Source organism: Mus musculus, chromosome 4, assembly GCF_000001635.26.
Source record: "Mus musculus strain C57BL/6J chromosome 4, GRCm38.p6 C57BL/6J".
Classification (NCBI taxonomy): domain Eukaryota; kingdom Metazoa; phylum Chordata; class Mammalia; order Rodentia; family Muridae; genus Mus; species Mus musculus.
This window is the reverse complement of record NC_000070.6, coordinates 140,512,404-140,526,503: the sequence shown is the minus strand read 5'-3', so window position 1 is coordinate 140,526,503 and position 14,100 is coordinate 140,512,404. Positions and strand designations below refer to the sequence as shown.

Here is a 14,100-nt window from a genome sequence, read left to right as displayed (position 1 = left end):
AAGATGACGAACCACAAGGGGTCATACGCTTAAAGAATAGGGTGGGAATCTTAAGCATTTGGGGGGAGGCAGCAGTCAGACAGACTCTTGAGATACTAGAAAAGATGGGGCCATTTTTTTCTTTCTAGAAAGATATTTCCACAATGCTAAATTTTGACATTTCCTTCCAAACTGAACAGTGGCTGGTGGGGCCATTTGTCTGTATGTCCCCGCGGTGCCCCTGAGCTGGGGGTGTCTGCCATTCAGTAGAGCAGCATGGTGCCCCTCCCACTCTGCTAAGCATGAGGTGGCTACATCTCAAGCCTTCATGATGTTTTTTGTTTGTTTGTTTGTTCTGTTTTTGTTTTTTTCTTGCCGAGTCCTTGACGTCAACAGGTGAGGAAAGGCAGGAACAGCACACCAGCCTGAATATGGGATCTGTGTCTCATCTGACTGACCAGCCACCCTGGCTTTCCCAGGATGAAAATGACCCGAGGTTCCCCAGTGAATTGGCTATTCTGGTTTGGGGCGTGGCTTCCCAGGTTAGGGGCGTGGTCTCCCAGGTTAGGGGTGTGGCTTTCCACCTGTTCTCAGCAATTGCTACTTTAGTGTTTCCTTCTGTTGCCCTAGCCCTGATGGGCTGATAAGAACGGAGCAGATTAAGACAGGTGAGGCACTTTTATGATAGCTTCTACAAGATGCCCTCTCTGCACACTGGGCCCAGCAGTCTGGAGTCGCAATTCTCAGTCTGTCCCCTGGCCAGCGGAGCGAGGACACCTATTGTTTCTTGAACGATGGTTTGCCTGGAACACTGGCTTTGTCTTAAACACTAGTGAAAGATGGTGCCCACCCTGTGGCTGTCCTCAAGGATTGGAGGGGGCAGTGTCGTTGGGGCACGGGCCAGTGTTTCGTGGGCAATCCATCCCTGGGCCCATGACCAGGCTTCTCAGGACCAGCTGGTTCATGGTGATTTAAAGAGGCACGGACCTCTTTAGCCCCGACCTTGATTGAATGCTAGGGCTGAGCTCTGAGCCTCTGAGAGAGGGCTGAAGAGATGGAATTCACTTGTGCCCCACTCAGCCCGTCTGGGTCCCTTTTCTGGACTTGTTTGCTGTCTTTTCTGTGTCAGTGGGGTACTTGTGTCCAGTGCCCTGCCTGACTCTGGAGAGGCCCTGTTGGTAAAAAGAAGTAAACACTAAGCTGCTGCCTACCCTTCCTGGGTAGCTCCCCCACCCAGCCAACCTTCCGGCCCCTCACGTCATCTCTGGCTCTAATGCCTTCGAGTGCTGAGCACATCACCCTGGGAATTTATGGCAACGGCACAGAAGCGTCACCTGGAGGCACATAAATATTACAAGACTGACTGTGTCAGCACTCCTTTCGGAAGATCGCTCACCTGGAACCAGCAGCGTGGGTGGTCCTGGCTGGGTGTCCAGAGGCTGTGGAGGCAGACGCTGTGGGTGGGGGCGGAACTTGCATCACGCTGGTTCTACACAGCAGCATGCAGGGGCCCTCAAGGTGTGACACATGCCTTCTCCACTGAGTCCTCAGCACCCCGAGAGGCAGAAAGAGAAGAGTACACTAGGTCAGTCACGGGGGCTGAGACCCTGCCCTCCTGGGGCCTGCTTTCTCTATTTAGTAATGTGCTCCCACTTTGTATTTTAAAGATTTGTTTTAGTTTTAATTGTGTGTGTGTGCACGCACACACACGTGCGCACGCGCACTCGTGCAAGTGTCCCCAGAGGCCAGAAGAGGCTGTCAGATCTATTGCCGTTAGAGTTACAGGTGACTGTGAGCTGAACTTGGGTGCTTTGAGAGAGAGAGAGAGAGAGAGAGAGAGAGAGAGAGAGAGAGAGCAAGCATACATACATGTAATACATGTATGTCTCTGTGTGTGCATGCATGCATATAGTGTGCACATGTTACTGTGTATGTATGCATACATGCATGTAATGTATGTATGTCTCTTTGTGTATGTGTGTGTGTGCATGCATGTAAAACATGTCTCTCTGTGTGTATGTATGTATGCATATATGGGTTGTACATATGTCTGTGTGTGCATGCATGCATGTAATGCACTATATCTCTGTGCATGCATACATATAGTACATGTATGTCTCTATGTATGTGCATGTATGCATGTAGTGCATGTATGTTTCTCTGTGTGCATACATGTAATGCACATGTCTCTGTGTGTGTGCGTGCATTCATGCAATGCATGTATTCTCTCTGTGTGTGTATGTGTGCGCATGCATGCACATGCTCTTTTAACTACTAAGCTATCTCTCCAGCATCCCACTGTGTAGCTTACTCTGGCCTTGAACTGCCTCAGTTTACTGAGTACCAGGATACAGGGACAAGCCTCTCCACCCGGCTCCCTAGAGCCATTAGAAAGCTCAGCACAGCAGGGCAGTGGTGGCACACGCCTTTAATCCTAGCACTTGGGAGGCAGAGGCAGGCGGATTTCTGAGTTCGAGGCCAGCCTGGTCTACAGAGTGAGTTCCAGGACAGTCAGGGCTATAGAAACCCTGTCTCAAAAAACAAAAACAAAACAAAACAAAACAAAAACAAAAAACTCAGCACACTAGGATCCAGGTTCCTCATAACTAGCTTGATACCCAGCGTTGCTTGGATTGGCCCTGGGCCTCTTTGATCTGGGTCCCAGATGCTATGGATACCACCACTTCCACCCCAACAGTCTCACTATTTCCCTGCATTCATAGCTGTGAGAGGCTCTGGGCTATACCTCTGCTTTCCCTGCCCCAACCCACTGTCTCCCTGGTGTCCCAAGGGAGCAGGAGTTGAAACCAGGACGGGGCTTTGTGCTTACTGCTGCCTGCTGAGTGTTGTCGCCTCTGGTGTCTCTTCAGGCATGGGACTTGGGAGAACCATCAAGTTTCCGCCTATGCAGTCTCTTTCGGTTGTGTGACATCTTTTTAGACTAGTGGTGTCCCTTCCACTGACACTAAACCTGCCGGGGAAAGCTTAGTATCTGCTGGCAGATCTTTTCTGTCCTTAAGCAGGACCAACACCTATATGGTCAGAGGGTGCTGTGCCAGGGTTCCTGGCTAGATTCTTTCTTGTGTGATCAGGACTGGCTTCCAGGAAAGTTCTGTTTACCAAGCCAACAGCTCTGTGGCTCCCTGGCACTGAGTGGTGGCCAGAGGGCACTGAAGCTTGTGTGACACTGCTGTCTTCCCCCACCCTGGGGTGCTGGAATTGGCTCCCCCTGGGGCCCAGAATGCTGGCATACTCTCTGTCCCCACCTACTCTCTCCCTATGGCCCAGGAGGCTCAGCTAGGAGGCTAAGATCAGCTTGTATTCCAGAGGTCAGTCTTCTGTTTCTGGGGAAGCCCCCGGTGAATCCCCCGCTCCCTGCCCGCAACATGTCTTGTCCCTGTGTGTTGGCATGGGCCTGCATGGTCCACTGGGTCCAGTATTGACCAGTTCTACCTCTAGGGAAACAAGGCTGGGGTTGCCCTGTGGACTTCTTCAATCAGACCTGGCAACCAGGAACCACCCATACTCATGGATTTCCTGGAAGCAACATAACTCAAGCCAAGGACCGGGCTGGTTTAGCAGAGATGGGCTGCAGGCCCTGAGTGACAGGGCTGCTGTGTCCCTGCTGTGTATTGCATGGCCCAGGCCTGGCCCCTGTCAGCTTAGATTCCCTGAGAAGCCCCTCCTATGAACCTCAGGAATGCTCAGACAGAACCCCCAGTCTGAGGGAGGAGATAGTTCCCTTCCTCATCCTGGGGATGCCCCACCCTGTAGAGACCATGCACCCTGCCTGTCTGAGGGTCAGACACTTCTGCTCTGTGTGTGTATGTGCACGTGTGTGTGCATGCATGTGTGTGTGAATGCATGTATGTGTGCGTATGCATGCACATGCATTTGTGTATTTGTGTGTGCATGTGCACATACATGCATGTGCATGCATTTGTGTGTGCATGCACTTGTGTGTATGTGTGCACACACTTGTGTATATGTGTATGTGCACATGCATGCATGTGCATGGTTTTGTGTGTGTGCATGCACTGTGTATGGATATGCTTGTGTGGAAGCTAGAGGACATCTTCGGATGTCATTCCTCAGGTTCTATCCTTTTTTTGTTTTCCCATTTGAGACAGTGCCTCTCACTGGTTTTGAAAATGAAGAGTAGCCAGAGAGTTCCAGGTCTCCGCCTCTGCAGTGGTGACGTTGTATTACACAGTATCATAGTAGCCTAGGGGGAAAACCCACAGAAGACAAAACTATAAAAGCACAGATGCTGGGGCTCAAACTTGGATCCTCACGCTTGCACGGTGCACACCCATGCTTGCACGGTGCACACCTCACTGCCTGAGCCGCCTGGCCAGCCCGTATCCTGGCGGGCTTTGTTGTATTGTTCAGTGGAGATCAGTGAGACTCCTGCCTGTGAGGAGCAAACCCAGTGGTGTGGAGTAGCTCTCCTCTGCTCTTCCCTGTCCTGCTTCTTAGAAGAAGAGACTCCTGCTCTGACTTCAGTCCACACTCCTTCCCGTCTCCTCCAGAGCGCTTGCTCTCTTGATTTTGAACATTATCTCTTGACTTGCCCTGCCCTCACCACACTATGAGAGATGAGGACTTGACTCACTCCTGCAACGTCTTCCCTGCTGGGTCTGCAGGTTGCCATGGTTACTTTAAAGAATATATATAGTTGGATGCGGCCTATGATCCTAGCAATTAGGAGTCCTAGGTAGGAGAATCATGAGCTGGAGGGCAGCCTGGGCTACATAGTATCAGTCTAGCCAGGGCTATATAGCAAGATCCTGTTTCAAAGAAAAAACCTATGCATGTAGCATCAGCTTCCGCTAGGTGGTGGCTCCATCTTTCCCTGAAAGGAGCCCCATGTGTGTTGGAGTTGGGTCTCCATTTGAGCGCCTTTGCCTTCTGTCCCTGTCACATTGATTGTCTGTAGTCACTCCTTTCAGGAGGAGTATTTGCACTGTCACAATCTGTCAGCATTAGAAACCTGATTTGTAATAGGTGCTGATCTGTGCAGCATACTGGGCTTCGAAGGCCTGGTGCAGACAGGTGTCCAGGCAGAGCCTTACTTAGCTTGTGCTCCTGAGGACTGTGGGAACAGTTGACCCTGGAGAATGGGGCTTGCGGGGGCAAGGCAGGGCGGCAGCTGGCCTGATACCTCCATCTCTTCTGTGTGCAGCAAAGCTTCGAGGCGCACCAGGATGAGGCGGTGAGTGTCACTCACATGGTGAAAGCCGGCAGCGGTGTCTGGATGGCCTTCTCCTCTGGCTCTTCCATCCGCCTCTTTCACACGGAGACTCTGGAGCACCTTCAGGAGATCAACATCGCCACCAGGACCACCTTCCTCCTGCCAGGTGAGGCTGCGCACCTAGTTTGAGATGAGGGGACAGACACTCATGGGTGCCAACAGGGGGCTGTGTAGTGGGCATCCCAGCTCATTAACTGCCAGGGCAGCCTTGAAAACCATGGTGGACAGGAAGTGGCGGGACTGGGATTTATACCCAAGCCTGTCCTATCAACGCTCCGATTCCTGACCCTCTATGTTCCCTATGCCATCTGAGCAGGTGTGGTCCTCAGGAGGTGGGCTCCAGGCCAGGTGGGCTTTCCTGTGCCAGGAGCTGGTACCAAAAACCCATGTTGGGCAGGGGGACCCAGGCTGTCTATACCGTCCCTCTGCTTGGAGTGACCAAAGCCTGATTCTGACTCAGCGCGTGTGGACAGGAGAGGAGGCCCCGATCTGTCTCGTTCCATAGACCTTTCCTGAAGAAAGGCATACATCATACCTTTGTACGTTTGTGATTCATCAGGTTTGGGGGCACCCTGGGGGTGAAGAGTTTGGATGGCGACTCCTGGCCTTCTATGGGAGTGTGCTTCTGTTCCCTCTTCTAGAGCTGTCCGTGAGATGAGGGGGCGAGGCAGGAAGGGTTACCATTGGGGCTCATACCACCCCCACCTCACCCCTCTGAAATCTCTGAGTTGACTTCCATTGTTTCACAGTGTTGCCGCCCATATAAAGGGGCTGCTTTGGAGACCCAGGGGCCCTGGTCCATTCTCCCTTCCACTCGCTTCTGGGATACCCATGGAGCTTCAGGCTCTGGCTTCCCCTCCTACTATTTCTGTCCCAGCTTCTACCAGTCCACTCAACCTGGGGCTAGTCAAGGAGAATGACCATTTTGTCCAGTCTGAGCACCTTAGGCAGAGCTGGGTTTGTTGGCTAGGAAACTGGACGAGCTCTGGGGACAGGGAAACAGTGACACTGTCCCCAGGGTCTGGCAGACAGGCTGTGGCAGGCTGGGGGAGGGTTTGAGCTGAGCTGAGGACCAACCTTCGCAGACTTAGGAAAGGCTTGCTGGTCAGCACCTTGGGGTCTGAGGGCCTGTGTCCTCTCCTGAGATCTGATCTCTAGCTCCAGCCATGACTCTGCCCAATCAGGGCATTGCCTAGAATTGATTGGCCATTAGCAAGCTAGGTAGCAGCAATGACTGTGGCAGCACCGAGAGCTGCCAGTCTGCCAGAGCCCCATGCTGAACAAAGCTCTGCTGATGGCATCCCACTGTGCTCCAAGCCCGCAAGCTGCAAGCTGTAGATGGTCCCCAAGTTACAGATGCGGACATAGCTGTCCTCAGCAGGGTTCTATGCCTTGTGGTGCAGTGGCTCAGAGTCCTATTGTGTGATAGGGAGTGAGGGACAAACATGCACACAGACACACAGACACACACACAGAGACACACACACACACATAAACACAGAGAAACACACACACAGACATATATAAACACAGAGACACATACATACACACAGAAATACACAGATACATACAGACACACAAATATATAAACATACACAGACACACACACAGAAACACACACGTACAAAAACAAAGACACATGCACACAGACACACACATAGACATATATAATAAACACACATACACACACACAGAGAAACACACAGATAAATACAGACATACACACAGACACACAAATACACAAACATACACAGGCACACACACAGAAACACAAATACACACAGACACATGCACACAGACACATAAACAGACACATGCACATAGGTACACACACACACTGAAACACACAGACACACATAAATGCACATACACACACAAATATACATACACATACACACATAGACACAGACAGAGAAACACAGACACACAGACACACACACAGAGAAATACTCAGGCACACATAGACACATACACACATGCACACACAAATAGACATACAAACAGACACACACTCAAATACATAGACACACACAGAGACACACAAATACATAGACATACAGATACACACACACACACACAATCTCAGAGTTTAGTCCTGGCTTAGCCATTGAGTGCTCTGGTCCCTTCATTGTTGGGATGCAGTCCTCAGGGATTTTTGAGGGTGAAATCCCATAGCAAGGTTGGTGTTTTACATGGCTGAGATGGGGACAGCCCCCTTTTGCACCATTCCCCTGCATCAGAGCCCTGTGTTACTCTTGGTCCTTTTCTTTCCTCCTTTTCCTCTCCCTTTTTCCAGTTTGACTCTTATTTCCCGAAAGGCAGGGGTGGGAGGCGGACTAGTTTCATCCATTATACAACACAATAAAAAATTCTCCGTATCATAGAAATACTTCTGCATTTATCTTGATAGCTAAATTATTTCAAGATAATGGAACAATGGGAAAAATGGTTAATCTTATGGGCTTTTGAAAATCCCCGGTGTCTTGTCTAGTTGGGGCAGAGGAAAGTGAGAGGCAGCAGCTTCAGCTGTCAGAGGCCAGGCTGGGGGTGGATCGGCTGGGGGTGGAGAAGCGCAGTCCCGCTCGGTCCCACGGCTGACACTCCTGAGGACCCCACACACTGTATTCCTGGCTTTTAAAGGGGAGGCACCACGGGTAAATGTGGTTGTTTCCAAGCCTGACCACTGTTACTCTGCTGGCCAGGTGGTGGGCACATCTTCTCTTGAGCCTCAGTTTCTCTATGGATGCAAAGGGTTGAGTCTGAGCTCGACTGGTCTGTACCTCAGATTCTTGTTGAATCCCATGCTCTGCCTGGAAACAGTGGTCAACTCCTCCATCCCCATCTGTCACTCAGGAGTTCTTGTCACGAGAAGTCCCATTCCTGACAGGGACATTTACTACCATGTTCTTGCTATCCTCACTGTTACCTTTATGTCCCTTTACGCTGACCTATCGCCAGGTCTCTCCTTCAGGGCTTCTTTGCCTCTCTTGAGTTTCTAGGTCAGTGTCTTCCTCAAGGGGCCAGCCGTGTGTGAGCAGACAGGGGGCACTCTCCTGGGTCTGAGCCCTACACAGACTCCTCTCTCTAGTCCTGGCCATCCCTGCTTAGCCAAGCTGGGTATTTAACAGCGCTGAGCTGAGAGAGCCCCTGCCCCCCAAGCTAAGCTGGAGCCAGGCACAGTGGCAGGAATCAGAGGGCAGAGGGTGGCTTCCTGTCCACCCCACACGGTGTCCTGGAGGAAGAAACACTGAATGGGGTTTTAAAACTTCTTTACTAGAGATATTTAAAATAGGCTTTTAAGTATTTTTTTCCTCTCCCCCACACCACCAAATGAAATAATTGCATAATTAGTAATAAATTTGTTCTTCCTCTAAGTGTGGATTTTTTTAGGGTGTGTTAAAAAATTTATCACGCTTCCTTCCCCCACCCTTTCTTCCACTCGAGTACCCGGCTGGTATTAATGCATTTTTTAAAGAAAAAAACCCTAACCTCCCTCCTCCTTTTAACTAGACAGGTCATTAATAAAATGTTCTCCGAGAGCCTGAGCTTTTAAAAGTTGTATATCTCCAGATAGGCGGCTATGGTGAGCAGAGCCCTGTGTATTAAGTCTCTATGATCAAATATTTATCCACCATTAGAATTTTTTTTTCTTTTGGACTGTTTGTGAAGTGTCTCGCTCTTTTCCTTGAGGCGGAAGGAGGCAAGGGGCCCCAGAACGAGGTCTGCAGATGAAGCCGTTTCTCACCTCTTGTCTGTTTGGCCTCCTGTCCCACTCTCCTTCCATCTGTCAATCAACTTCTGCTGTGGTTGGGATGAGGATGCCTTGGGTACCACCTCCTGCTGGTCCCTGGGTTGATCTCAGGAGTGGACGCTTTGGGTACCACCTCCTGCTGGTCCCTGGGTTGGTCTCAGGAGTAGACGCTTTGGGTACCACCTCCTGCTGGTCCCTGGGTTGGTCTCAGGAGTGGATGCCTTGGGTACCACCTCCTGCTGGTCCCTGGGATCTCAGGAGCTTATGGGAAGGAGGGGGCATGTGGGATCCAGCAGAGCCACAGCTCCCCATCTTGACCTTGTTATTTTTGGGTTTGTAACTGGGATGGAGCTGATCTTAGCACATTAGAGCCTTTAAGTAATTATGAATATTATTCTATCTCCAGTGACTGGGTCCAACGGTCAAGCTGTGCTTAACTGTGTGTGTGTGTATCTACGTGTGTGTGTGTATGTACTATGGCATTATTACCCTATTGTGTCCTCACAACCGTCCCTTATATACATGGGGAACTGAGGTCTGACTGGGTGCCCACGCTCTAACCACAACACCATCTACCCTGTCTTGGGGGGAATCTGGACTGGATAGCGCCCCCATCTGGATGAACTGACCTTGTATCTCCTCTCTCTGCAGGCCAAAAGCACCTATGTGTCACCAGCCTCCTCATCTGCCAGGGTCTGCTCTGGGTAGGCACTGACCAGGGTGTCATTGTCCTGTTGCCTGTACCCCGACTGGAGGGCATCCCCAAGATCACAGGTGGGTGTGGGGCCTGGCTTCAGGGATGGGGGGGAGGGAACTGGGTCTAGACCCCTGCACTTCCCACTGAGTCCAGCCACTCTGTCCCTCTCACCTTAGCCAGGACATAGTAAAATGGTTACCCCAGTCTTCTCCTACCTGATGGATCTTAGTTTCCTGATCTGGGTGGAGTAGCTCACACTGGCCAGAGAATCTGAGGATTGGCTGAGACACCCAATTAATGGCAGAGGCTCTGCAGGCCCTGAAGGGCTTCATAGGTAGAAGTAAGTGTGGGCTCTGGAGATGGGCCCACATCAGATGTGGCAGCCAGTCTGCTCTGATTTGTAACCCTAGGCCCAGAAGCAGGGTCAGGGGGAAGCCCTGGTGTTTAGACAGTGGAGCTCTGGTCCCCTTTGTCTCTGCCCTGAAAGGGAAGATGGGGGTCTTCTGTAGTTGCTAGTGAGTACAGAGGGAAGAGGGAAGAGACAGCCCCTGGGCCACCATGCCAGACCTTTGCCCTCTTCCAGACTCTGAGATTTCTAGGCATCCCATCTTCATGATACACTTATTAGATCAGTGGTTGCATGCAAGGAGGCACCAGGCTGGGGTGGGACACAGGGGGCAGGTCATGACCAGGACAGCTGTGGACCGGGCAGTGGTGGGTGCCGTGGTGGAGAGAGACTAAGGAGTAGCCGAGTGCCAGGTTCCTTGGAAGGATGCAGTCAGGATGCTCTGTGGCTGCTGGAGCTCGGCCGGAAGGAAGAGCTGTAGAGCCTGACATAAGACTTGGCTTCTGGCTGGAGAGATGGCTCAGTGGTTAAGAGCACTGGCTGCTCTTCCAGAGGTCCTGAGTTCAATTCCCAGCAACCACATAGTAGTTCATAACCTTCTATAGGGGGAATCTGATGCCCTCTTCTGGCCTGCAGATGTATAGGCAGCAGAGTACTCATATATTAAATAAATAAAATTTAAAAAAAGAAAAAAAGAAAAAGACTTGGTTTCCTGGAGCTGAAAGGAAGTGATCAGTGAGGCTATCTCACCTTGGAGATGGAGAATGCCTCCACTTTGTAGAGTCATACAATGGAACATGGCGTAGACAGATCCTATAGCCTCTGATAAGGTGCTAGCATAGACATCAGAAGAAAATGTCCAACCCCAGAAAGTTCTTCAGAAGTCCTTGGGTGTCTCTCTTAACAAACACCCTGGTCTCTTGGGCCTTCTCCTCTTACTCACAGGGAAAGGCATGGTGTCTCTCAATGGTCACTGTGGACCTGTGGCCTTCCTGGCTGTGGCCATGAGCATCCTGGCCCCTGACATCCTGCGGAGTGACCAGGAAGAGGCCGAGGGACCGCAGGCCGAGGAGGACAAGCCAGACGGGCAGGCTCATGAAACCGTGCCTGGGCCTGACAGCCACACAGCTCGGGAGCTGACCCGCAAGAAAGGCATCCTGCTCCAATACCGCCTACGCTCCACGGCCCACCTCCCCGGGCCCCTGTTGTCTGTGCGGGAGCCAGCACCTGCCGATGGCTCGGCTCTGGAACACAGTGAGGAGGACGGGTCCATCTACGAGATGGCCGATGACCCTGACGTCTGGGTCCGGAGCCGGCCCTGTGCCCGTGATGCCCACCGCAAGGAGATCTGCTCTGTGGCTATCATCTCTGGTGGACAAGGCTACCGCCATTTCGGCGGTGCTCCAGGTGGCCTGAGTGGGCGGGCGGCCCCGTGCAGCGAGACAGACAGCACACTTCTCATCTGGCAGGTGCCCTTGGCTCTATAGCTGTCTACCCTGCCCATCCAGAGGTCAGGGGGCAGCTGGATCACTGCGGACATGCTGGGACCCTTTGGCCCACCTGGATTTTCCTCAGGGACCTGCCCAGGCCACAGGGATAGGCCTGGATTCTCCACTGAGGCCTTGGAAGAACAGAGGAGAAACCTCTGGAAAAAAATTTAGAATGTTTGGGGAAGGGTTTTTTTTAGAGTCTTGGGGGAACGGAAGGATACACACAGAGAATATGGCCGTTTTGTTTTGTTTTGTTTTTGAAGCAAAAAACATAAAACCTCACCACTGCCTGCTGAACCTAGAACCTTTTGTTGGGGCTGAGTGAGGCTCCGAGGTGGGCGGGCCCCTCCAGGAGGAGTGTATGTGTGAGTGTCTGAGCGTGTGACTATAAATATATATATATATAAATACGTATATACGATGTATATTATATGTATATAAATATGATCTGTACATAATGGGTCTCTGGGAGATGCTGGAATAAAAGGCAAGTTATATGTGGGCCCTGTGGGGTTTATGGGATGTCGTGGGGATGGGACACAGGCAGGGGACGTTGGGGACCAAGGCCTGCCCTGCTCTGACATGAAGGACTGAAGCCAAGCCAGGGTCAGGTTGGAGGCCACTCAAGAACACATTCCCTCTGGCTTTTTCCAAGGCAGTAATCAATAGCTACTATCAGCTACTTAGTTTGCATATTAGTGATTCTGTCTGAAGTCTGCTGGTCACATTTCGGGTGTGTCCGGAAGAGCCCTGCCAAGTTGTGAACGGGTTGGGGAGCATCCATGACCATCATCTTCATCATAGAGGAAGGTTAGCTTGCTGAAGGAGGGACTCTTGGGCGCTCTCTGAGGCCTCTTAGAGAAAGGCTGGTCACCTCGCTCTGAGAGGTCCTAGCATCTGGTGTCTGAAGCAGTGAGCAGACCTTAGCCCATGGCCTCCTCAGCAGCTGGAGCCCAAGGGAGGGGCAGCTCCTGAGCCTGGAGACATTGATGGATACCAGGCGTGCCCATGGCAGGCTGCCAAAGAGGAACAATAATGGGGCCTCTTACCTCTCCTGGCTGGACCCATCTTGAGAGTGCATCACCTTCTGCAGGGTGGAGGGGGGGATTACATTGAAAGCCCCTGCCAGCAAGGGCAGCCGCCCCTCCTCCTCCACATCCATCTTCCTCTCCTCTGCTTGTGTGTCTGTCCACTGTCCGTGGGTCTTCCCTCCGTACTAGGGATGGCTGAACCGGGTACAGAGAGATGTGAGGCAGAGCTCTGTGGATGTGGGAGGTGAACTCTCAACGAGGCTTGCCCATAAAGTGCACTGAGAATTGTCCTCTGAAGGGCTGGGGACCCTAGTGGAAAAGCCAGAGTAAAAGCCCCAAAAGATCTAACTTTCTATAGAGTCATTCATTCATTCATTCATTCATTCATTCATTCATTCATTCATTCATTCATTCCTTTTGCCTTTCCCAAGTTTCTGCATGCCAGATACCATGGTAGTTGGTAGGGCCGTGGAGGTGACACACCAGAAGTGTGTGGTCTTCAGGTTGACCTTGAGCGAGGCTGCTGCAAAGGAGTGGAGCAAGCAAGCCATAGGAGGTGACTCATTCCTGGAGGGCAGGGGTCCAGTGTGGGTCTCCAGATGGGGCAGAGGGGACACTGGGTTCCCAAGAATCATTCGGTGGAAGGGCCTGGTTCCCACCCTGAAGCTATGGCTTTGATGGGAGTCTTCTCTGGGCCTCAGTTTCCCGTTTTATATCAGAGGGAGAGTCGCCGCTGTGCACCTGTCACCCGGTGGAAGAGACAAGCACTCCCTTTCGGTTTGTCACATTGATTTTCACATCCCCTGACTTGATAGGACCCCATGTCTTGCCTTCCGCCTGTTGGCCAGTACTGGCCAGGATGTGACGGGCGAGGAGACGCTGTATAGGACAAAGAGCAAACCTGGACTCCAGGTGAGCTCCACCAGCGCCTGCTGTGTGGCTCCCAGCATGGCCCTTGGTTTCCTCATCTATGACGTCAGGACGGGCACTGCCTGGCCGAGGGTTCCCAGTGCTGCGACTACGGAAAGCACTGTTGTAGCCTCCGACAGCAGCTGTGTGATTGTCCCCGTGCCCTTGTCCCAGGCATTTGTGTCAGAAGTCTCCCCTTTTGTGAAGGAGCTGGTGGCCAAGAACCTTGTCCCATCTTCTTACAGCTCGCTCATCTGGAGAGGACCTGGAGATTGAATGGGCTGTGAATTGCTGTCACTCAACACTGGGACTTCAGTGAGCGGAGTGCATAACTCCCCCAGCAGAGACACTGGGCAGTCAGACCGCACCGAGTGAGCCAGTTGAGCCAGTTCTGCTTTCTCCCTCACTGTGTGATGTTCAGCAAGATCCTTAACCTTTCTGCATCTCACCAGAGGGGTCTCCAGGCCTTGGACTCTGTCATGAAGTTCAACTTCACTCGGCACTCAGCACATACTCAGGGTAGAGTGTAGTGAACAAGATACATGCTGGCCCTGTCTCAGTGACCCCGCTTCTGCCTGCCAGTGCAGAGGGGCAGAGTAAGGAAGTGTTGGAGCTCCAGAGAGGAGGTGCAGAGAGGCAAGGA

The 14,100-nt window shown here is 51.8% G+C and overlaps 1 protein-coding gene across 19 annotated transcripts in view; it reads left to right on the top strand.

The window, feature by feature from the left end:
* The window catches only part of Arhgef10l (Rho guanine nucleotide exchange factor (GEF) 10-like), a 151,523-nt gene extending 139,504 nt beyond the window's left edge, over positions 1-12,019 (top strand). For 15 of the 19 annotated variants that reach the window (XM_030253821.1, NM_001112722.1, NM_001290803.1 and 12 more), the window contains 3 exons: positions 5,165-5,339; positions 9,636-9,758; positions 10,973-12,019. In XM_030253821.1, coding sequence (XP_030109681.1) covers positions 5,165-5,339; positions 9,636-9,758; positions 10,973-11,514 — 840 coding nt within the window. In that variant the 3' untranslated portion in view covers positions 11,515-12,019. The remainder of the gene's footprint in view (positions 1-5,164; positions 5,340-9,635; positions 9,759-10,972) is intronic. The other 4 variants (XR_003955021.1, XR_003955020.1, XR_001784205.2 and 1 more) reach the window with 1 other exon arrangement.
* Positions 12,020-14,100: the final 2,081 nt, after the last annotated feature.